At 40.5% G+C, this 26,256-nt stretch overlaps 1 protein-coding gene across 1 annotated transcript in view; it reads right to left on the reverse strand.

The window, feature by feature from the left end:
• The window catches only part of MED13L (mediator complex subunit 13L), a 365,499-nt gene that overhangs the window by 43,787 nt on the left and 295,456 nt on the right, over positions 1-26,256 (reverse strand). The window contains exons 14-19 of the mRNA XM_065417598.1: positions 23,794-24,014; positions 16,311-16,516; positions 12,067-13,013; positions 11,130-11,309; positions 9,232-9,455; positions 1,421-1,613 (exon numbers count right to left, since the gene is read on the reverse strand). Coding sequence (XP_065273670.1) covers positions 1,421-1,613; positions 9,232-9,455; positions 11,130-11,309; positions 12,067-13,013; positions 16,311-16,516; positions 23,794-24,014 — 1,971 coding nt within the window. The remainder of the gene's footprint in view (positions 1-1,420; positions 1,614-9,231; positions 9,456-11,129; positions 11,310-12,066; positions 13,014-16,310; positions 16,517-23,793; positions 24,015-26,256) is intronic.

Raw genomic sequence — 26,256 nt, forward strand, 5'->3', positions numbered from 1 at the left:
CTTTCAGGTCTGTTCTAGCTGGTGTTACTTGAGCCCTAATGCCATTCTGAGTTATGCTAAGAGTCACTTTGGGCCAAAGAGTAGGGGAGAAGAAAGATGGCTTAGTGCTACCTTCCCCACCCCCATCCACTACTAAAAGGTTCTGCACCAAGAATAGCTCAGCTGGATCTAGGAGGTCTGGCTGAAATGGGTCCATCACTTCTTGAAAATGGGGATAATGGTATTTACTTCCTCTGAAAAGCACTTTGAGCTTTACTGAAGGGACGTGCCATAAGAGATCGGTATTATTATTTATTGAATGCTAATTATTTATTTAAGTCTAATTGGTACAGAGCTCCCGTCCATGCTCCAGCTGTTTATTTTATAACTTTTAAAACAAAATAATTAAATGATCCCTTTACTACTTAACCTATTACAACTACCGTTACTCACCCACTTATCCCAAACCCTCAAACTCTATCCTGAACTTAAGAGCGTCGGGGGCACTAATTTCAGGACTTCACTGAAAACAACCTAGCGTCCTCCCCATTACCATTACATCAGAGGACTCTCAACTTGCACACTTCAGCGATCTAAATTCATCAACAGTTCAGCAGCTGATGTTCGGAGACAATTACCTATCATGCAGACTAGCATTGTCTCATTGTTTTCTTGTGCTCCATCATCTGTCTATATCTCCGTGTTGTCTTTTGTCTTACTTATATATAAGCTCTTTCAGGCAAGCACCATCTTTCTGTTCTGTGATTCTATAGTGTGTAGGACAATAGGGTTCTGATCCTTGATTGGGGCTCCTCAAAACTAATATAAATAATAAATTGCCAGGGGATCACATAGGAAGATGGGTCCTCTCTCAGCCAAGGCCCAAGCCAGTTAGAACAAAGAGTGGGCATACTCTGCTTAACAAAGGACATAAAATAGCCACTACAAATTCTTCCAGTTGATTCAGTCAACCCATACCTATTAACTTAGTCTTGCTGGGTTGAGTTTCAGTCAGCTAGTTCTAATCTCTGTAAGGTATCAGATAAACCATTCAATCACAATGATGTGACACTAGATCCCAGATGTGCTCATTAACCCTAATAGCTCAATATATATGTTTAAACCTGCCCAAGAGGGCCTTTGGGATAGATGAGCAAATGTCCAGTAGTACACTGATTTCTCAGCAGGAACACAGAAATTGGCTTTTGGATCTCAAGATGAGTTTACAGGGCTGGCAGTTAGAAAAAATACATCTTTTTACTTGTAAAGTGAATAAATGTAATATGGAAATCACGGAGAGACCATTAAAATGGAGCCCCACAAAGCTATTTTTACAATCATTTTACTTATCATAAATGCATTTACAGGGAAAGCTGTTTCCCCCTCCCCCATATCCCAAAACAAAACCATCTTATTTTTATCCTAACCCAACTTCACTTACCTAGGTGATGCCGGCAAACTTGCGCATAAAGTTTGAGTCTGGAATGATTGTCACACTCCTCACTGCCCCAAGGCTGGTTAAACCATTCGCTCACTAGCTCATCTGTCACCTTTTGCGCCATGGTCTTTCCCACCCGCATGATTCCATCACGTAACACTTTGCAGATTGGTTTGTGTTGGCCAAGCCTACACATCTGGCGGCACAAGAAAAAATATTTGCAACAAGATGCCATGTCCATAGAACAAAAACAGTAACTTGATAAACAGACTGGTTTGCAGTCTCATGCCCTTTCTCCAATGGCAGCCCCTTATAGTACAAATCTGTAATTGTAAAAATGAAAGGCCATCTTGTTTTTTATCTCTGGCTGACTTAACTTACATTTACAGTCAAGCTAAAGCTATAAAGTACGGTCTGTTCTATAAATTCTACAGTATACACTGAGGTTGACAAGAGACTCTGGTTTTATGTTTGAAATCTGCAGGTGTAAGAAAGAGAGTTACTCACCTTGTGCAGTAACGGAGGTTCTTCGAGATGTGTGTCCCTGTGGGCGTTCCACTTTAGGTGTCCGTGCACCCCTGCGCTTGTAATTGGAGCTTTATGGTAGCAGTGCCAGATTGGGTTGCACATGCACGGTCCCCATCTCGCGCTGCTTCAGGTGGTTAACTGGCGCTGTGCGACCAATCCCCTCTCTGTTCCTTTTCTATTGCAGAGCCTAGTACTAAACTCTGAAGTAGAGGGGAGGAGAGAGGGTAGTGGAGCACCCACAGGGAAACACATCTCAAAGAACCTCCGTTACTGCGCAAGGTGAGTAACCTCCTCTTCTTCTTCAAGTGATGTCCCTGTGCGTGCTCCACTTTAGGTGACTTCAGAGCAGTGCCCTCCGGTTGAAGGAATCACTGCCAGAGTCGCATGGCTTCCACACAGAGAGAGTGTGATCGCGCTCCCCCTTGTCTGTTTATGTAAAACATACAAGCCCCATTGTCGATGAGGATCTGCACTGTCTTGTCTTTGATTATCAGTAAGAAGTGGGAGCAAACGTTCCAAACCGCTCGCAGTTCTAGCAGGTTTATATGAAGATGGGACTCCATCGTGGACCATCAGCCCTGTATAGAGTGTGGTTTCAGGTATGCTCCCCAATCTAGAAGGGATGCCTTCGTGGTGATGGTGAGCAACGGTGGATTCTGTAGGAAGGGCACGTTGTCTGGATTGGTCCACCACAAAAGGGAGTCTTTTATTGTATCCGGCATGGTGAGGTGCTCGTTTATACTGTGACTATATGGGATATAATTTGCCCAGAGCCAGACTTGTAGACACCGCATATGTAGTCTTGTGTGTCTGATGATGAAGATTGTGGCGGCCATGTGGCCTAGAATTTGTAGGTGAGGTCTGTCAGATGCTTCGGGCTGTTTTGCGCCATGGAGATCAAGTTGGTTAAATTAGAAATCATTTTGTTGGTGGGGAGGCGAGTTTGAGGTCTCCCCCAATAAATTCCAGGTGTAGATTTTTGTATGTTTACCTGAAGGCCTAACCTCGTAAACAGAGTTATAGTGTGTTCGGTGGACTCTATCACTGCCTACAGCGTTAGTGCTTTAGCAGACAATCGTCCAAGTAGGGAAATATCATGATTCACTCCCTGCGTAGGTAGGCAGCTATTACGGCTAGTACCTTTGAGAATACCCAAGGCGCAATGGAAAGGCTGAAGGGTAGAGCTTTGTATTGGAAATGATCTTGTCCCTACTGCAAATCATAGAAATTTTCGATGTGATGGATGGATATATGAAAATATGCGTCCTGGAGGTTGAGGGTCTGTTGTTGTTGTGGATATGCTGCCCACGGTCTCCAAAATGGCCATTGTGGTGGGAAGAGCATAATGGGCATCCAGGGGTGCCCGTACCAGGGTTGGTTTGGAGGGTTTGCTGGGTAGCCCTTGCTCGCAGCAGCATGCGTGATAGGAGTAGCCACAGGGGAGGAATGTTGTGGAGAGTCCCCAACATCCTCGTCTCCATCTTCATCCTCACTCGAGAATTGTGAAGCATAAAGAGATGGAGAGCTGGGTTGACTAGGTACCACAAGGACCAAGGTACCATTGGTGCTGCGGATGGGACACTCCAGTACAGAAGAGACGATAAGGTCTTTTTGGCGCAAGAATTGCTGCAAAGCGTATGGCATCGGTACCACGGGTGCGGTAGGGATCGGTACCGTATGCTGAAACAAGCCTGTCGGTATTGGTGTGTGACTGGAGTGCACGATGTCCGCACTAGGTGGCATCATTAGCTGCGGGGGTGCTGAGGTGCTCAGTACCAAGTGTTTAGTCATGTCTGGCGGTACTGAGGCACAGGGTTTCATTGTCCCCTTGGTACCTGTGTCTGAGCTCGGCGGCTTTTGTTTTCTTGGTACCAACAGTTCCGGAGGATCCCACTGTTTCGGCCGTTGACATGGCCGGTGCGGTCAGTACCGGGAATGTTTGCCCGTTAGCAGCACGCCTTTTCTTGGCCAACTCCAAGGTCGGGGCCGTGGTACCCCGGGGTTTTTTTCTGCCTTCTTGGTGGGCTGATCGGGAGCCCAAGCCATGGAAGAAGGGTCCATCAGAGGCTGCAATCGGCGATTTCTGGCCACATGGGGTGCGTACCTCAGGCTCAGACACCAGACGGAGAGACTTCTCCATGAGCAGTTTAAGCTGGAGATCTCTTGCCGTTCTGGTGTGGTCTTTCAGACTGTGACAGTGTGAGCACTTCTGCAGTGTATGTTTTGCTGAGACACCAGACACACTGAGAGAGTTACAGAAAGCCTGCAGGTAATGCAGTGTTTGAACCCCGGGGAGCCAGGCAAGCCCCTCAGGGAGTGTACTCTCCCCGTAAGGGAGAGTGCGGGAGACAAATACCATGCTGCAGCAGTGAAAAAACCTACAGCCCTATGAGGAGAAAAACGGAAGGACAGGGATAAAGTAGTAACACTAACTATTCTAACTGAAAACTAAAACTAAGGGAAACGATGCTACTCAGAAAGCTGCGAGGCGCTGCTAGTTGCTCCGACTCGAGCCAACGGTGGTAGAGAAGGAACTGAGGGGAGCTTGGTCGCACAGCATCAGTTAACCGCCTGAAGCAGTGCGAGACAGGGACCGTGCATGTGTGATCCAACCGGGCACTGCTACCGTAATTCTCCGATTACAAGCACAGGGGCGCACGGACACCTCAGGTGGAGCACCCACAGGGACATCACTCAGAGAAGCAGCACCAGTTCATTTAACTAAGGGCCTTTTATTGCATGAGCTCTGACTGCTAAGCAGTACTGCATCCTAGTGGATAATGAAAGAATTGCTACTGCTTTAGATTGGAAAACAGGCAGTTGTACTCCAATTAAATAGATCAGAACCCCATATATCCAATCTAACAGGGACTGGGGCCCGATCGGATAATCAAAAATTTGGATAATCCGGAGAATGGAAAAGTGCAAGGCTGCAGCCCCATCTAGTGGCCACAGGAGAGATTGCCTGCTTCTGGACCTGTGTGTGCTGGTTGTTTGGTTAATACAGAGAGCCAGATAATGGAGGGTTGGCTAAATGGGGTTCTGCTGTGCACTCAGTTCTAAAAGAGAACCATACCCAATTTCACTTCCGCAGAAAGTAGGAGATTGATTCATTTAAAACTCTTATTAGCCACACAACTGACTCTGTAAAAAGCAACAGAGAGTCCTGTGGCACCTTTAAGACTAACAGATAGACAACTGACTCTGTTGGTGCAAAGGTCTAGCAGAGCCCAGGTGACCATCTCCAGAAAAGTTTTTCATACATGATACACGGGGATGAATTCTTGTTGACACAACAGCGTTACCGCAGTTTTTGTGTGTTACTACTCTAGGCTGGCTATTCTGGCATCATCATTCAATCTGAGAAAAAAGCGAGTTTCCTAAAAGTTATTTGGGGTTTCTTTGATCTAAGGCTGCTCATATTTTAGATTCCTTTGCTCTGACCACAGAAATTAGCAATGGAAAAGAGGTATTTGATCATCTTATCTATAACTAGTGACCAGTGAAGGACTGTTTCTCACAGTATACAGTATAAGCCTTTTCTTTGTCCAATCTATTTGAAACAGCCTAAGTGATGGGGCTTCTATCATTACCCTACATAGATTGTTCTCAATGAACATATCTCAGTGCTAGCATTCTTTCCTGATAATGTAGTAAAGTAGAACTGTTTGGAGGAGCATTTTTTTCCCCACAGGTTTTTAGCGGATGTATCTGCTGTAGCTTGTGGAGGAAATGTTGAATTTCTTCATACAATGGGAGCAGTTCCATTCTGTAGAGGAGCATTTCTTTGAAATTGTAATTAATACCAACTACAGTACTTCTTGTTTTAGTGTTGTTCACAAGATCTACACTTGTCCTGGATTGCTTAAGGGCATGACCCCATTCTCCTTCTAAAACAGTAGCATACTTTAAGACACATGCAATGATTCAGAATATAGGACTGAGCTCCTAGTATGAATATCATGTCCATTCAGAATAGAGTAAGAAATCACCTCTCACTGTGAATTCCTATCTTAAATTTTGACATTACAAAAATTAAAATAGAAATCCCAATGTTTAGAAGACCATGCTTTCTAATGGTTTTCACTTTCTTCCCCTGAAATGAAAAGGACTAATAGGGCTTTTTGAAATAGCACAATCACAGTTTCTACAGCACTACATTAACATTCATTTTTTTATTTGAATGATCTTTTAGCTGACTGCTTACTTTGGGCCATAGATTCCTCCTGTGTAAAGACATGGAAAATCTTCCAGGTCAGATTTCTCAAAAATATGTTCCATCTCTGTTTACCTAATGATTATATTGCAAAGGTGATGAGACAGAGAGGGCAGATTGTGTGGATAACCCTTACATGAACAAGGTGAAAGATCTGTGGTTGGGACCTAGGCTTTTTGCACATGGATGTTATTTTCAAAAGTATTCAGTGTTGGGTTAGGCCAGGGGTCGGCAACCTTTCAGAAGTGGTGTGCCAAGTCTTCATTTATTCACTCTAATTTAATGTTTCGCATGCCAGTAATACATTTTAACATTTTTAGAAGGTCTCTCTATAATATAAAACTAAACTATTGTTGTATGTAAAATAAATACAGTTTTTAAAATGTTTAAGAAGCTTCATTTAAAATTAAATTAAAATGCAGATCTTATCAGTTTAGTGTGATCCTTGCTGAGTTTTCCAATGTCTGGCACGTATTTGGATACTTGAAACTGCACACAGGCTTCTGAGTGATCAGTTGTTAACCGGCTCCGAGAGGGACAGAGGACAGATTTCATGTGTGAAAATACCTGTTCACACAGGCACGTGGATCCAAATGCTGAAAGCATTGCAAACACAATTTTCTTCAAATAATTAAATTTCACTGGCAGGGACATCCAGCAGGTCAGAATAAAGGCCCCATGATCTCTCTCAGTAGCTTCAAGTGCACTCCGCCGATCTCCAAACTTTGATGCCCACAATTCTGAGCTTTTTAACTGAATGAGCTGCATTTCGAAATCTTCAAAACCCATCCACTGAAATACAGACAAAACCAAGTCGCTTTCGCTGAACTTTTCAGGTTTAATTAGAAAAGAAAGCATTGGGCCAAATCGCTGGAAATCTTGAAATCTGTCAGAAAATTCTGATTCCAGTTCTTGCATGTACATTCCAAGCTCACCGACACAGACAGTTCAATGTGACAATAGCTCTTTTATGTGTTGGAAGTAGCAGAAAGTCGAAGTTTGAATATCCTGAGAAAAAAACTGCTAGTTTTACAACGAATGCCTTCCAGATTTTATAAAGATCCAGAACCGTTTGCCCTGCACCCTGGAGATGGAGATTGAGTTTGTTTAGGTGAGCAGTGATGTCAGTTAGAAACATGAGCTTACAGAGCTATTTGTCATCATCGAGTTCGGGGTAGTTTTGGCCTTTTTTGGACAAAAAGGCCTTGATTGCATCAAAACAGTTTACAAAATGCACCAAAACCTTGCCATGACTTAGACACCGAATGTTGCTGTGAAGTGGAATGTCGTTATAAGCACTGTCCATCTCTTCTAGCAGTGCTTGAAACTGTCTGAGTCAAAGCAGATCAAGCAACAAGGAAATTCACAATTCGCACCACTGTATTCATCACATTATTAAGCTCTGAATTAGAAATTTTAGCACACAGGTTTTCTTGATGGATGATACAGTGAAATTTGACTGTCGGGCATCCAATTTGATCTTCAAGTAACTTTACAAATCCCTTCTGTTTTCCGACCATGGCAGGAGCACAAAATATTTTTCTGATGTCAACTCCTCGTTCTTCAAAATGGTTTACAAAGGTTTCCACTATATCTTCCCCCTATGTTGTGCCATGCAGGGGTTTTAGGCAACAAAGTTCCTCTTGGATTTCATCAGAAGCACAATAACTTGTAACAACTGCCCAACGTGGAATGTCATTTATATCCACGCTCTCATCAACTGCAACGCTAAACACTGCTGTGTCTTTTAATGCAGTCATCTACTTTTCGTTAATGTTTACTGCCATTTCACTTATGCGTCTCTCAATTGTTCTGGCAGAGACAGGCAGTTCTTTTATTCTAGATACGATCGCATCTTTATTTGGCAAATCATTGAACAAAACCTCCGGACTGCTGAGAAAAACTTTTTATATATTCCCCATCTGTAAACTGCTTACAGTGCATTGCAATGCACTGTACAATCTTGTAACTTCCTTTCTTTGGCTTGATTTTTACTTACACTTAAGCATTTAAAAACACTGCTTTGCTTCTCATATCCTGCTACTGCCTTTTTGATCAATACAGTCCTGTATGCTTCGTCAAGAAAGGACGGGACCCTGAGTGGCAGGGGGCCGGCGGTAGGACCCCAGGCCGGCAGCCAGGACCCGGGCAGTGTGAGTGCCACTCAAAATCAGCTCGCGTGCCGCAGGTTGCTGACCCCTGGGTTAGGCCAATACTGAGTGCTTTTGGAAATCCCATTCATAGGGCCTTTGTACCTGTGCAGCAACAAGATCCTCCATCTGCAAACTACACAACTGGGCTTAGTTGTATTGCTGCCACTGGTTCACAGATCACAACTGTACTCATGTCACTCCTGATGAGGATCAAAGTGTGTGCAAGAGAATGAATCAGTCTTAAATACAGTGGTAAAAGTTCTGCTGCTTTGATTTAGGAACATGTCATTTAGCATGAGTCATCCTTTACTCCTCCCACTCTGATTTGGCTACTCCCCCTTCATTGCCACAGAGTGGAAAAAGTGTAGACATCTCACTTTGCTGCCAGACGCGTGAGAAGCGTCTCATGCAGGTACTGCTTGCCTATGCAGGAGGTTCCTGGATTCATTTTACGGAAAGTGCTACTTTTCAGATTTTCCTGTATTTCAGAGTTATTTATATCTCTACTGTCTCCTTATACTTCTGCATTTTAGTGCATCTTGCTATTAGATTGTTCCTACTGCTCAACTATTTTCAGCCTTCAGCTGCATATGCCTTGTTTCCTTCGACTTAAACAGCAGCTGCACTTAAGAGCTGTATCTTAGGGCTGAATTTTGTCTTAAACGGCGCTAACATGCAAAAGAATAAGTGCAGCTCAATTAGATGATATTTTTCCCATACTCTAAAAGTGGAGAAAGTCCTCCTAAACTGAAGAAAATACTGTAACAAATTACTATTTAAAACACTTAACTTTTAAACAGTTTAAGAGAGCTTAAAAAGGAAAGGAAAGAACATGAACTTAACCCAACTGTGAACATGCTGCTAAAACAAGGATGACAATTATGACTAAACAATTCATAACAGTCCCTCTTTCCTACCTCATAAACAGCACTCAAGTCCCTGAAGAAAGTTTTGGCTCCGTCGAGCAAGGCCTCATTTTCTGGACACAGCACAATATAAGCGACATCCCGATGGCCCCCATATGGGTCTAGCAACAGCCTCTCCCAGAACGGCAAGGAGAATGGAGAGATTGTCAGGAAGTCCTTGTCATAACCCACCAGTAAAGTGGGGATTGGAAGAGGCTCAGGAGACTCCTCAGAACCTGATAAGAAAAGAAGAACCACTTTAATTGGAAAGGACTGTCTGGTACAATAGCAAATGAGCTCTTTCTAGCCAAATGTTGTAAATCAGTAATCTCTTGTCATGGAGAGTTTTCAGAAAGCCGGAACCTCCTCTGAGCAGGCAGGATGCAGCCACAATACATATTAACAATGTCCTTCCTTCCACAGTTATTTTCCTCAGGTAACGGTACTTAATTACAGGGCAGAAAGATTTATATCATGCTTATGAAGTGTCATAAAATCAGAGGTCAGTCAGTCAAAGCAGAAGAAGCCAATCCAAGCATCACTACTATAATGCCCCTAAAAGACTGCAATAAAATATCTTCTAGTGTACTGTAAATACACATTCTGCCAGAATTTCAGGGCCTTCTTGAAGACTGAACTTGTGGTTTTGTAAAGTGGTTTCACTCTGCCTAAATGATGATATAACCATATTTCACATATGTCCTTTCAACCTAAAGAAAAGTGATGACATGAATTCATGGAAACTAAATTAATGTTTCTTGCTTTAGCTCTTGTTGGTTGTGCAAAATGACCAACTGAAGAAAACCATAGCTCCCAAAGTGGGAAATCAAAGTCTTGATTTCTAAGCAAAGTGGCTAGAGTTAATACAAATTACAAAAACCCAAAACAGTCACCATCTCAAATGAGAGGATTATCATAACAAATCTGAGAGCTCACACAAGCAGGCTGTTAGGGATTACGCTAGCTAAAAAGAAATGCTAGTGTAGCCTGCTGTTGCTTGGAGAATGTGAGCCCAAATATACCCTGGCAATTTCCAGAGAAATATAAATGACTAAAAAGGTCAGCATTCACCAACCATTACCACATACTCACCACAGATATCTACTGTTCTAATGCATATGGGAAAATGTGGTCATTTCAGTTACAATGTGTGGTAACTGTTGGCAAATCCTGACTATTCAATGCTACACTATAGTTACAAATGTTGAAAAAAGGCTGGAGGTACTTGTCATGTGGGAGAGTGGCATTGGAATGTGATGATAGTTACTGCAGCCTGCCATAGCCAAAAGGGAAATCAGCATTATGTCAAGTGTCAGAGCAGGGAAAGTAGAGAATTGAGGAACTGTGGCAAAACAGAATAAGACTGTAAAAAAACAGATCAGTAGGGAATTTCACATAAAATGCAGGCAAAATGCATGAAGAGTAAAAATGATGTTTAAAGGTCAGTCATTAGTTTGTTCTCACTTAGTACATATTCTGTCAAATATATTTCCAATTAAAAGTCTCACTTGTAACCAGGAGGTGTTTAATTCCAAACATATCAGCAATATGACATTTTAAAACATATTTAAAATCTTATAACTAGGGCTCTAATTTTACTTAACAGTTTCTATGCTTCACATTATTCATTGTACTAGCTATGGGTTCAAACCAAAATCAAATCCACACAGGGATTTTGAACCTCACCAAAGCTTTTGAGGTGTTCAAGCCCCTCTCCAACGTCAGTCATCTTGGAAGGTAGAACCCCCACTATATTACTCAAGAATATCTTTCAAATATTAAACACAGTGAAAAGCTGTCTGAGGAGACTTTTGTTCTTATGCACTTTCCCTCAAAGAACACATTTAAATGCCCATGTGTAAGGAAACACAGCCTTCATCTGAACACTGCTGTTCCACAAAAAACTCTACCATATGTTCCCCGTCCTGCCATCTTATGGAACTGCTGCCAGGTGAGGGGTCCCTGCACATGTTGGATGTTCTCCCAGGTCCTGCCTGTCCGCTTCTTCTGGATGGCATCTTGGAGAAAGGGCTGTAGGGACAGTAGCATGCGCACCACATCCTGGGAGGACAGCATGCTGATATCCAGTACTACAAATGACAAAGAGGTACGAATCATATTTCTGGTGAGGAGAAGGGGGCATAACTTTTGTTTGGCCTGTGATTCCTTTATCTTGCCTCTCATGGTGCCCATATAGCCTGTGCTCCTCTGTAATTAGTAAAATAGAATTTAAACTGCTTCTTTATCAAACAACGTTGTTAGACTAAGCTTTCTATCAAGTTTGTTTCAAAATATCCTTTTGCAAAATGTTATCTAGACTGTAGTGATTTGCTATAAGTTTGTTTAAAGGTGTTAAGCTGCTTAAAGGCTAACAAATATTGCTCTTTAAATCAAGCCCATAAAGAATTGTAAATAAACACATTACATTTCATTTACAAATTTACATTATTTCTAGTTGGCATTGTTTCACAAAGAGCAGCCCCCTTTTGATGATTGCATACTTATGTTCCAAAAAGATGTGCCACAGTCTCACCAAAGAAAGCTAGAGCAAAGTTTGACCCTCACCCCAGAAAACAAACCAAACCAAAAAACCTACAGAATTGCTGTGAATTTGTGACACTGAAAAGTCCTACAACATGCTGGAAGGAAGAAGGAAATTTACCAGTATTCTACCTTTGGTTTTAGAAAGCTCTCCAAATTACTTATCTACTCCTGTTCCTCAAGAGTGTATTTCCCCCCATAAAGTTTAAATGATACTGTCTTGCACTGGCAAGTTTAAAATTAAATTGCAAAGGTAACTAAGTTTTTCAAACGAAAGAAAACCAAAACCTCTTCTGTGAACCATACCATTGCTGTGAGGCCAAGAGTGTACAGTAGCACTTCTTACTAGGGCTTCATCCACTTTTCCACCAGTGGGGTTATCCACATACTGCCTTCCTTGCTCCAGGGCATTGAAGCACTCTATCCAGGAATCATTACTATCTGCTTGCACTCTGTCATAAGTCCAGTTCATACAGGGAAGTGTCTGCCGGTTATTGGAGGACATGTAGTCCAAGCAGCTCAGAGAGGTGAAAGGCTGTGTGTGCTGATTCTGGAGAAGGAGGAGGAGGCTCATAGGGGGTTCCTGGCCCCTCCTGGCTCCCTCTCCCATCTGAGGAAGTAAAGTGGTCTGACACATCATCAACCTCCTCTCTGCAGCCTGGCCAATGTCTGAGGTCTTGCCAAAAATATCCAATTCATCCTCAATAAAAAGCCCAGAGTTGTAACCTAGTTTGCGGTTCATAATTGCACTAAATCCACACGTGCAGCGGTACTGGTCCTCATTAGATGAATCTGGGATGTACAGCCCTACATCTGCACCTTTAATATTCATGTTACACGCGCATATACAACAGCTATCAAAGTTGCGATCTTTAAAGATGTTCAGCACGGAGTCTGAAAGAATCAGGGTGACATAAAGGCTGTGGGCTTCTGGGATTGGCTGGACAGTGGGTGGCTCCACAGAATTAAGCGGTCGTGTTGTAGAAGGGGTAGAAGCTGGTGAACCTTGATCTGTGCTGTCATATTTTACAGATCCTTGCCCGCTGGCAGTGCCCCCACCTCTAGGAGTCCTTGGGGTTCTGGGTGTGCGTGGCGTAGGGACGGAGAAGCGGGGAGTTGCTGGGGATGGCAGTACTCCTGCCCCACTGTTGCTGGCTGGGGCAGCACTGTTTAATGTCACTGGTGTATTCATTTGGGGAGTGTTCATCTGAAGATAGTCTTGATCTGTGAGGCTCCCAACACTAGGCACATTGCTGCAAAAAAATACAGGAAGAAGATGAATATTCAAAAGGTTCACTGTAGACAGGACTCACATGCAATAGCTATATAATGACCACAATAAAGGGACAGCACCTTCAGACATTCCTCTCATATAATTATATTCAAGAGTCTCTCTTCTTTCTGTCTAATCTTTCAAGGTCTCATCAGCAAACATAGCTAAGAGTCGCTGAGAGTGTAGTAAAAAGGAAAAAACAAAACAAAACAGAAAACATCCCCTCATGCTGTTTTAAAGATTACAAGCTAAGAGTCTGTTATGACCTGAAATCTCGGGTGCTTATTTAGAATGACCTGAAATTAAATAATTGATGTGACTTCAATATTTCCAGTACTTTGCTGGGGGGGGGGGGAGGGGGATTATTTCAGTGAGTTCACCATGCAACTGTCTCTAAAGAAATCTACGGTCCAATGTGTAAAAATTAGGGACATGAAATTTCATATAGTTATACAGCATTGTAAACTCCATTTAGAAATAATTGGCTTTACTGTCTATATGTTTTAAAATGTCTGTAGTAAATAATTAATTTCAGTACTCCTTGATACAAGTAATTTATCTGATTCTTCTTGGTTAAATTTTAATGTTTCCTTGGTGGTACCCAGCTGACAAAAGTGTTTCACATACAATAAAGGCAGCCTTTATCTAGCCCTATATAGCTTACAGCACAAAAATAACACTTGCTATTACAGACTCGTGGTCCACAAGAGCTGAAGGTGGTATTTCTAGGTCACCATTTGTCATCACACTCCTTATTAGTAACAGTTTTGCCATTATCTGCTAAATTTCAGGGACCAGAATGTGGTCATATATTTCCACAAGAGATCTCTTTTCTTTGGAGTGACATATTACAGTAAGAAACAGATAATTTTGTCATTAGGCTTCATATTAAGGACAACATAATTGCTCAAACAAATAAGGTCTTTATAACATTTCTCTTCCCAAGAGCTAATAAAACATTTTTCTTGAAATGTATTCCTTAAGGGCAGCACATAAAACATAAGAACACAATCAGTCTCTTGATGAAGGAGCGGAAACATATGGATTTTTTACGTTTGTGTGTTCTTACTGTGTGTTTTATGTGTTATTTTAAAAGGAATATTATTCTAAGGATCACATTTCATTAGCAACTTGAAAAGAAACTGAAGTAAAGACCTGATCCTTTAGAATCATTTTGTTATTTTTAACTGACCTGTGCCCAAGTCAAAGGTAGGAAAAAATGGACAAAGGTTGATAAGAGTTGTGAATCTGAGGCACAGTGAATACCTTAGACAAATGACAAACCGTGACCTAGAAATCTTGATTGGCAATCACCACTTTACTAAAAAGCTGCAGTAATCAGGATGCAGTAATTATCTTCACTCTAATTGGATTACATTGAAAATAAAAGATTTTTTTCAACTAATACCTGCAATTAACAATCAGCTCAGTCCTGGTTACTATTAGAAGCAGTTACTATTAGAGAAAACCTGAGAAGTCATTTGCTCCTTAGGTGGTATCGAGGGTTTGTAATTTCTTTTTTGCACTTCTTTTGAGAGCATTGGAAGATCCTTTGGAGCTGGAGAAGGCCTGATTTCAAGGATTTAAGGATTGATTTAAAGATGCAAGCCACTTCCTCTATAAATACATTCACTGCAGCAGGAGACTCTTCTACTATATAAATTATAGCTTTTGAGAGGTTTTATGTATTAAATGGTTTAAATTCTTGCTAGGTTTCAAGATCTGCAGCAATGGATTTCTTCCATAAACAGTGATAACTTTTGAAAAATATGCTGGGGATGCAAATTTCTCATTTAACTTAATTTAATGGCAAACTTGCAGCTGGGGCACAGTGCCACTCCACCTTATAGTGGAGAGAAGCACAGCAATTTCAGAATATACAGGAATAGGAATCACCGAGCACATTAAACTGACAATTTATGTGAACCGTTCAGAAGAAACAAGAGGATCCCAAAGAAGAGTTGTGTGTCCCCACAAAACTAAAATGGGGTGAAATTCATCCCTGTACAAAGGGACATCAGAGGCCTACACACCACATAAGTCACACCATCAGTAGGTGTATATCATTTATGTTGGCCATCTGCACAGGAGGGAATGTAACCACAGCGAATGAGGTAAAAAGTGAATATTGAAGAGCATGTCTTTGGGGCACAAATACATTAAACATACAAGCTCTACCACTGTAAATGATGGAATGGTCCATTACTTCAAGATCCATTCTATTCCATGAGATGAAGGGTCAGATCCTTAGCTGACTAGTTGGGTGTCCATAGGTACTCCCTCCCCACTTCCCTTTTTTTTAATTTTTTTTTTTATTTATTTTAAAAGGAACTTTACAAAAAACAGCCACAGACACTACCAGAATTCGGATACATATATTTCAATGAGCTGAATAAATTAAAGGGAGTAACTACCAAGAACAATTTAAGTATTAAAAATCCTGAAGATAGGAGTTCATTGTCAGCTCAAAGTAACCATCAGAATTAACATTTTGATCTTCTAAATCATGCACTGCAGATGGATTAGAGGACACATTTTTGTTTTATCAAAATCAGAAGGTAAGTACTTCTTTCCATCTACCATTTATCATAGTTTTACTGGAAAGTACTATGCAATTTCAATTTTATAAACCGTCTCCTAAAGTTTACATCTCATTCAATGACCTGCTATTTCCTTTGTAGTATAAATGAACATGAGTACCTTCCCTATCAAATATTACTTTCGTTTATATTTTATACAGGCAGATATTTTCTCTCTACTACTCACACAGCCATTACAAGTATACAACTTTTTTGTCTGCCTCCTTCTTTGGTATTAACTAAAACTCAAGGGAAAAGTAGATGATATGCTTTTTTACAATTAAAGGCAAATCACGTTTGACATCTACCATTTCCTCCAGCAAAGAAGGGAAAGTAATGACTAAATATTCACCATTAAAATCCATCATTAAACCTAATACTTGGAGATTAACTGTATGAGCCTTCTTCTTTAACATTTCTACTTTATGTTGAATTACAATGTTTTTGCCTGGATAATTATTTAAAATGGATCAACTCAAATGTCATTTATTCCTGCTCCAGCTATCAAAAATGTTTCTGACTTTATAAAGCAATGAAAGTTTAAGCAGGTTTAAAATAATTCCGTAATTAGGCTTGCTCCTAATTTTATCATATGGATTAAAAAGAGGAAAAATCACCAGCACTCTGAGTGTCCATTTATTACATATCTAGATCTGGGCGTAATGAATGTCATCGTCTGTTGCAATGCTTGTACTTACTTGTAGCCATCTCTGATGAAAGTGGCTGCAGGTGGCATGGGGAGTTGTTCAATTTTAGGAGGAATCGCCCAAGAAGGCCTGAACATGCAGGCATCCGGTATCTTCAGAGGTAGCAGGCACTGGCTTGGCAGTATCTTCAATGGAGCAAACATAGAAGAGCCCACAAAAGGTTGAAATGATGGAACTTTGTGCACATATGAAAAATCCTGTAAAACCAAAGTGATTTCAGTATTTAGAGCTACATAGAAAAATCAATCTTTATATTAAAATATATTTTTCAGGTAAAACTAATTATACTAATTTGAAGCACATATAACTGCACTTTTTCTCATAATGAAATATTTACTCACTTTATAAACATTTAGGAACTGATCCCACAGACTACAAGGGGCTTTGGCTCAGAACCTAAATTACACACACACAACCCAATTATAATGAGTGTAAAAAGATTAGGCTTCTAGAGCAGATTGTGATTGCTTTAGGGAAGGACTTTATACTACATGGTTAGAAAGTGAACAACACATCCTGGGCACTATCATAATCCAAATAATAATAATGGTGAACGGAGTAACCATTAACCACTGGCACCATACCAAATTCATAGTACAGCCACCTTGGGCTCACTAGCAACCATTACACTTTTGTTTTGTTTTGGTTAAGGGGAACAATAACTAGGACTTCAGCCAGAGTTATTCCAGATCTTCTTGAGACAGAGTCTGTCTTCCTCTGTGATTGGAAAACATCTAGCATCTGGGGGGAACTACTGCAGTGTATATAGTAGAAATTCTAGAAAACTTAGTTTTTAATGTCTTACCACAGCCCCAGCATCCTCATAGATTCCAAGGCCAGAAGGGCCACTGTGATAATCTAGTCTGATGTCCTGTACAACACAAGCCAGAAAACTTCCCCAAACTAATTCCTAGGGCAGATCTTTTAGAAAGAACATCCAATCTTCATCTGAAACTTGCCAGTGATGGAGAATCCACCACAACCCTTGGTAAATTGTTCCAATGGTGAATTACTGTCACTGTTAAAAGTGTATTGCTTTATTTCCCGTCTGAATTTGTCTAGCTTCAACTTCCAGCCATCGAATCGTGTTATACCTTTCTCTGCTAGACTGAACAGCCTATTATCAAACATTTGTTCCCCATATAAATACTTATAGACTGTAATCAAGTCATCCCTTAACCCTCTCTGTGTTATGATAAATAGACTGAGCTCTTTGTATCTATCACGATAAGGCAGGTTTTCAAATCCTTCAGTCATTCTCGTGGCTCTTCTTTGACCACTCTTCAGTTTATTAACATCCTTCTTGAATTGTGGACACCAGAACTGTTCATACTATTCCAGCAGCAGCTGCATCAGTGCCAAATACAGAGTGTAAAATAACATTCCTCCTCCTCCTCCTCACTCAATATTCCACTGTTATGCATCCAAGGGTCACATTAGCTGTCTGGCCACAGCATTGCACTGGGAGTGCAAGTTCAGCTGATTATCCACCACAATCCCCAAATCTTCTCGGAGTTATTGCTTCCCAGGATAGATTCCTCCATCCTATAAGTATGGCCAACATTCTTTGTTCCTATGTGTATACTTTTACATATAGCCGTATTAAAACGCATAGTGTTTGCTTGTGCCCAGCTTACCAAGTGATCCAGATTGCTCTGTATTTACTTGATTGACTGGCCTTGTCCTCTTCATTGTTTATAACTCCCCCAACTTTTGTATCATCTTCAGACTTTATCAGTCATGATTTTATGTTTTCTTCCATTGAAAAAAATATTATATGATGTAAAGCCAAGAACTATTTCATGCAGGACCCCACTAGAAACACACCCGCTTGATGATGATTCCCCATTAACAACATTTTGAGACCTATCAGTTAGCCAACTTTTAATCCATTTAACATGTGCCATGTTAATTTTATTTTGTTATAATTTTTTAATCAAAATGTCATGTAGCACCAAGTAAAATGCTCAACAGAAATCTAGGTATATTATACCAACATTATTATCTTTATCAAATTTTTAATTCACCCCCAAAAAAGATATCAAATTAGTTTCAAGGGATCTATTTGTCATAAACCCACATTGACTGGCACTAATTATATTACCCTCAATTAATTCTTTATTAATCAAATCCCATATCACACGCTCCATTATCTTGCCCGGATCAATGTTAGACTGACAGGCCTATAATTACTTGGGCCAGCCTCTTTACCCTTTTAAATACTGGCATAGCATTAGCGTTCTTCCTGTCTTCTGGAACTTCTCCAGTGTTCCAAGACTTATTGAAAATCAATAAGCTCTTCTGCCTTCTCTGTTAAAACTCTTGGATGCAAGTTATCTGGACCTGCTGATTTTAAACTGTCTAACTTTAGCAGCTATTGTTTAACATCCTCCTGACATACAAGTGGAATTATCATCATTTTATGATATGAGTACATCAACCATTTCCCCCCCAATACAGAACAGAAGTATTTATTGAACACTTCTGCTTTTCTCTGATTATTGATAATTCTACCATTTCCATCTAGTAATGGACCACTACTATTGTTAAGATTTTCTGTGTACCTCATGTACTTAAAACAGTTTTACTTACTTTCCTTAACTCTGCCAGCCATAGATTTCTCTGTCCTTTTGCTTCCCTTCCCAGTGCTTCCTTAAAGTGTCAGAAGATGAAGCATAACAGGATTCCTACCTTTGGCACTCAATAATCAGCACAAGAAACCTACTTGCATTTTTGTAAAAATGAGTTACAGTGGGGTTAGGTGCTAGATTCCTATTAATGTGTATGAGCAGCAGCTGCTCAAATGCAGAACTCTATGCACAATTAAATATATATGTTTCAATACTCTTTAAATCTTTGTTAGAGATCTCTAAAATATCTTCAGTATGAATGAGTCCCTAACATATATATTTTTTTCTAATCTCTCTTTTAGCTCATCAAACTATGATCTTGACCCAGATTTCCTTCCTGTCCAAAGATTAACTAATTTTGTTTTGACATACAGGAAAATATTTGAAGTGGAGTTAAAAACAAATAAGGTCTGTGACAACTAGAAGAAATAGCTTTTTCGTTATTTGTATGCAGCACACCTAATTAATAACCAGTATACTGAAATACATGTCTTTTCAGTTTCTAAAATGCTGCTAAAACTGATCGAAAAGAGAGCGAGAGAGAGAGAGAGAGATTGGGAACTGTATAATTATACATTAGTAGAACATGGACACCTAGTACAAACATGCCTTTTTTTATTATACCCACACTGTGAGGGCAACAAGTCCCATCAGGTTAGGGTAGTATTTGTTTTCCCCATTAAGTCAGGTAAAGTGATACTGTACGCTGGAAAGAGCAATTCACTCCCCAAAAGCATGTGTTTAGATTAGGCCCAGGGCACGTTTCTTTGGCAATTTACAGTCTAATAAGGATTCTCTGAAAGTAGGGATTATGTACAAAGCTGGGCATACTATTTTTCCCTTCTCCTTGCTATTGCCTGTTGGTAATTAGTGCTGTTTAGGAACAGAAGGGGAAGTGACCCCTGGGAATGTCAGAAGGATTGCCAATGGTAAAAGGTGTGGCTACCTGGAGATCAGCTCCCTAGAGAGTTCATGGGTTTACTGTCTAAGATAATTTTTTCATTAGGAAATTTTAAAAAATCCACTATTTTAGTTGCCCTGGGGAGAGCACCAGTGGGAGTCCTAGTGTAGATAAAACTGCAGGGGTTTCCAAGGTTTTTATCACCATAGCAATTAAACCTAATGTTAGAAGCTGATCTTTAATTGGCATGGGGCAACGTCTCCAGAACCCATTGGAGCCTGCAGTATGGCTCCTGCTGGTGCTACTATCAAGACAGCTCAACTAGTGGTAGCATCAGTGCAATTTTTTTCCCCAATGTGAGAGGCCATCTTAGCTCTGAGTAAATAGCGGTCCTATTTTTGCTTTCTCCTTTTTTCCCTGAGACTGGGCATCCCTCTATCTCTTTTGTAAAATTCTTACCAGGTTGTTCCCTCAATTACAATTTTGGTCTTCAGACTGGAAAAAGGGAAAGAAAAAAAGACTGCTACTCTTATACACTTCTTTGAGAGTGGAATTAAATTCAATATGGTTGAAAGCCTGTAAACTAGGTTAAAAAGCAAATAAACTTTACCTGTTTAAGATAAATGGCTGATTTTACTGAGAAGCACCATCCCTGGCCATAAAGGAAAGCAGTTAAGTATGTGCTTACATCCATTTCTGTTCAATAAAGCAGTAAGCATTTGCTTAACTTTAAGCATGTTCTTAAGTCCCATTGTCTTCACTGAGACTTAAGCATATACTTAAGTACTTTCTAGAACTGGGACTGGACCTACATTATGTACTCTGCAAAAAGTTCATGCAATTGTTACTGGGCAACGGGGAGCAACTCTCAGAGACAGACTGCCCATTTTTATCTTATCTTATTCTAGCAACAGTTGCCAAGTAATTCTGCTGGGTTTTCTTTTACACAATTTTGCTGATGTTATTGGGGGAGGGTATGTTCAATAAACAGGTAATTTATCTATCACAGTTATTTTGTTATGGAAATTGTCTGAATTTCTTCAAATAAATAAATTATGCAGCAGCAGGGATTTTTAGAATGTCCTTAATTAACTTAGGATCCTCTCTAGTATGAATTTACTGCTAGTGAAAGACAGGGAATTAATAACCCTGGAGACTGTTTAGCCAAAAACAAAAACTCGATCAATACAGCCTCAATTTAGCCAAAAACAATAACTCGATATTGTCACAGTTCCCAGATTAACTGCACCTCTGACCTCTCCTGCTCTTGTTGAGTGCTTTCCACTCCTATCTCAGGTCTTTAGCTGTCACCTGTCTCCAGGTGGAAACACGCAACTCTCCCACTTTCAAACTAGGCCCTGGATTGCAGTCCCCTGGTACTAACTGTGATTTCAGCAGGTCTGATTTATACCCAATATCTGCAGGTCTCTTCTCTTCTCTGGGAGCAATGACAGTGTAAGCAGTGACCAACCTGCCTCCTTAAGGCAAAGTCCCCATGTGGAAAAAGGTTAAACACCTGGCAGAGCTAGATATGCATATAACCATTTTCCACGTGCGGACCCTGGTAGGTCTAGACTCTTCTGCAGACCCCCTCCCTGTCAACGCCCACTGACAACTTCTTGGACAGCCCCTGGCAACTTACCCTCCTTTGCAGAAATCAAGTCACTTTTTAACTGTTTGCAGCCCTTTCATCTCTTAACTCCAAACTCTGGCAAAACAAGATTTGCAACTCAATGGAGCCAGGGTCCTTGAAGATAACAGCTTGCCCTACTGTCTTTCAAGAGTGTGCTTGGATATTCTTATCTGGGAAGCCATTCTGCCACTTTACTGTTTGCTCCTCCCACAGCCCCCTATTAAGTTAGATGAATACAATCATACAAGAAATTCTACTAACCCATCATAGATATACAGTAACTTTTCTTTACTGACAAGGTCACTTACAACAGCCATACCATTATTACATAATAGTATTAATAGATTAATACATAGTCACTTCTTGTCCATCACAAATATTTCTATCAGTGATGTGCAAGTAAATATAAATCCACTGTTAATAAAATTTCGAGATGACACAAACATTGCCAGAGTGGTACATAATGATGAGGAAAGAGAAGTCATATGGAGCGAATTGGATCACCTGGGGACTGTTCAAACAAATGCATTTTAATGTAGCCAAATACAAGGTCATGCATCAAGGAATAAAGAATACAGGCCAGACCTTCAGATAGGGGATTGTTTCCTGGAAAGCAGTGATTCTGAAATAAAATTTAAGAGTCATAGTGGACAAACAATTCAACATGAGCTCCCAGTGTGATGCTGTGCCAAAGCAGACTAATAATCCTTGTATGTATAAAGAGGGGGTTTTACCGCTGAATATAGCCTTGCAAGATTGATATTGGAACACTCCTGTTCTGGTGCCACATTTTAAAAAGATGCTGAAATACTGGAGACGGTACAGGAAAGAGCCATAAAAATTATTTGAGGGCTGGAGTGCTTTACAGTGGACTGAAGGAGCTCAATCTGTTCAGTTTATCGCAAAGAAGAATAAGAGGTGACTTGATCACTGTGCAGAAGTACCTTTATGGGGTGAAAAATACCAAGCTCTTTAATCTAGCAGAGAAAGGCATAACAAGAACCAGAGACTGGAAGTTAAAGCCAGACAAATTCAAATGAGAAGGCACAATTTTTAACAGTGAGGGTGATTAACCACTGGAAATGGTGAATTCTCCATCTCTTGAGGTCTTCAAATCAAGACTGGATGATGCCTTTTTGGACAGTATTCTTTAGTCAAACACAAGTTATTGGGCTCCGTCAAGAGGTACTAGTGAAATTCTATGGCCTGTGTTATTCAAGAGTTCAGACTAGATGGTCTCTTCTGGCTTTAAATACTATGTAACTATGAAAAAAATACAACATAGGGAGCAGCAGAACAAGTTTTCCCCACAAACTAGCAGACCAGTGATTCTTAACCCTTACCAATAGGGACAACCTTTGCGGGGCTAGGAGTGGAATTAGCCAATTCCATCCTGGTTTTCTCTTTTGAGACTGCTAGCCAAGTTTCAGTGCATAAACTCTACAAAAGTGATGGGTGCTACAGAAAACCTGTGGCAAACAAGCAGGTACCAATTAGTGGCAACCACAACGGAGTTTTCTGTAGTGTGGACAGATGTCCACTAAGGATTAGCCTGAAACAAAACTCATTTCACAAAGACAACAAACAGCTATCATAGGTTCTTATTTTGAGAAGAGTGCCTCAAAAACATTAAAGTCAATATGTAACTAATACATCTATTTTTGTGCAATTTGTCTGCTCACATTAAACAACTGCAAACTTGTCCAATAAAAAAGGAATTGTTTCCACTGAAGGATTACCAATCCCTTTATATCAGAGGTCCCCAAAGTGTCCCACCCAGCCCATCCCCACCCCCAGCTCTGCTCCAGTCCCACTCCCAGCCGCGTCCCTGGCTCCCATCCCCATGCCTGGCCCCGTCCCCAGCCGCAGCGTGGCCCCGGTCCCAGCCCCCAGCCTCAGCTGCTGGCTGTGGCTCTGTTCCCGGCCTGGGGCCGAGGCTGGGGGCAAGGTTGGGAGCGGAGTCACACCTGGCCGCGGGCCCAGCTGCCAGCCCCCACCAGAGCCCGGCTGCGGCTCCGCCCCCGTCCCCAGCCTCAGCTCCGCTCCTGGCCCCAGACGTGGCCCTAGTCTCAGCCCCCTTCCTGCCCCCTGCCCCCCAAGCCACATCACCACTCTTGGCCTCAGCTCAGAGGGAGAGGAGTAGGGGGGATGTGTGTCAAAAGTTTTGGGACCTCTGCTTTATATGAATCTAGTTCAAAATTGTGCAATCAATTTTCCAGCCAACTCTATGGCACCCTATTTGTATGCGTTTTATTTCAGAAAAAATCTTACACAGATGAAGTAACACTAATGGTAACTTTGGTGTATTACCTTGATTTCTTCAGGTTTAGGGCTCCCTAATCCATCTTCCACCTCCATTTTAAATTCTGTGAGCTGTGTGGGAACCATGTTGACCATAGGACTTTCCATCATCCCCAATGCCGTCACAGTCTCTGAACTTATTCCATCTTTATAGTTCATCACTGGGGAAAAGGCAGGATGTTGCTCCAAGGAAGGGGGTGTTGGGAACATCCTTTGCAGATCTGCCACAGCTAAGCATCACAAAATAACTACTGTTAACCATTAAAAAATAAATTCTGCATAACTCTTCAATGAGACCCCATAAAGAGAAGGACTCCAACTCAGCACTGGCTTTTTTGATTTGTTAAAATCAAGCAAACAGACTGCAGATCCTCCCCTGCTTCCACACCAGCGTAAATCTAGACTAACTCCATTAATATAATTTATACAGAGTACAGTGTCCTATGGACACTTTTCAAGTTTATTGTTCAATTGAAACACATACGTTTGAGGATGTTCAATATTCAAATATGCTGTGACAATAATAAAGAAAGCTTTAAGAAAATAGATTAAAGAACAGTATTGGGGATTTGACCACAGTTACTGTTAATAACTAAGTGGGATCCAGAATATTTTTCTTTCCTTTCTAGTATTTCATGACACGAAATTCTAAAATCAGAACTGGCTAAACTTCTGACGAAGTGCGAACAACTTTTGCACTGACTAACAGTATGTAAACCCATTTTGGTCCATGTTGTCATAATCCAATGAAAACAGATCTGAGACTATTGCAAGTGCCATCTTGGAACATCTTGATTAGAAATTCTGCCTCAAGGCATCTAAAAAAATAACAGGCAAGTCCCAGAGGATGCTGCAATATGCATTTTGCACCACAGCCACCAAGGCAGGAAAAATCATATAGGATTTAATTATCTCTAAATAAATTAACACAGTGTAATAATTCATCCTATATTTCCCATTAATTTTAAGTGAGAAAAAATACTGAAATGCTTAATAAAGTGAAATGTATTATATAAACCCAAATGGAAATCACTGTAAACTATTACACTTTCCCCAACCCCTTCTTTCCATTTCCTGCCATAACGGATTTATTTTTCATAAAATTCAGAACGTACTGCTTTTTTAATTTTAAGTAGCTCAGATATCCTTTTGACGTAATGCTGCAATCTGATGAATTCATTGTTAAAAATACTGAGATCATATAATAATAAATTCCCATATCACCTTCCCCTACACAAAACCCATATACTGAACCAGTGTTTCTGACAGACTAAATGCTTCATTTCATTTCCACGCCTTTTTCTGTCCAGTAAAGCACTACAAATCTCCAGACCTATTTGACAGGATATATTCTTTAAATTTGTACTCCATAGCTATTATACATTTTGTGCAGTCCAAAGATGACAGTTATGTTTGATTTAAAATTGCTACTAAGTAGTGAAATCTTTCCATGGGTTTGATTTGGATCAGCTGATCCCTCTGCTTTTCAAGTAATGGAAGAAGAGAGGAGTGCTTTAGCATCATTTGGTGAGCAGTGGTGCTAGAATGACATTTAGTCAGCAGGGCTTTGCTATGATGTATCAGGCATTTCAGTTCCTCACAGATGTTGTCATGCATCACTAGCTAGTGTCACAGGGAAACAGAGGATTAAGAGGGGAAAGCACAAGGGGTACAGTGTATCCATTTAACCTATTCCATACTGCTCTGTATTATGCCATTTTCTTATATCTTTTAGTTCCACTTTGCAAAATTCTGCAGTGCAGATACATTAAAAAAATCCCAAAATGTTTAATTAAAAAGAAAAACTACAGCAACTGGCTGTCAAGCATTACTCATTTTCATATGTGTCATGCTTGAGAAAGCTTTGCATATTTTAGAAGGCTATGGATCTACTAAAGCTGTCAAAATCCAATCTCTGTATACTTCATACTTCTACATTTGAGTAAATCAGCACTGCTTTTATGGGTCCATAAAACTCTCTGACTCATCCCTGTGACACTGTGGTTTTTCCTCTCAATTTGTTCTCATTACTAGCTGAAGTTAATGAGAAGGCATTAAAGAATGATTTGCAATGGAATTTGATTCCTCTTAAAGTAGCCACACTCAGTCAGACAATTTTTTTCTCTTTTAAGACAAGTAATTTGTAGTTCACAATCTGGTTTGTTAGTATCACACGAAAATTATTCCGTCCCACTCCATGCGCACACACACAAAAAAGAATAATTCAAAAGGGATGCCATTTACACGAATGAAGCACAAAAACATCATTAGACCTCACAGCAGTGAAAACTACAATTTCCTGTAGTTGTTGGCACAGTCCTTATGAAAAAGCTATTCTGATTTTAATGTCCATATTACATTTTCAGTATATCAAGTGCCAATAGCTAATTCCTCCCATTGATTTCACATGTAATATCCAGCTCTAAACAAACAGTATAAAGGTATACTGGCCTGAGCTGCACAAGCAGCATT

The sequence above is a fragment of the Emys orbicularis genome, chromosome 16 (genome assembly GCF_028017835.1).
Source record: "Emys orbicularis isolate rEmyOrb1 chromosome 16, rEmyOrb1.hap1, whole genome shotgun sequence".
Lineage (NCBI taxonomy): Eukaryota > Metazoa > Chordata > Testudines > Emydidae > Emys > Emys orbicularis.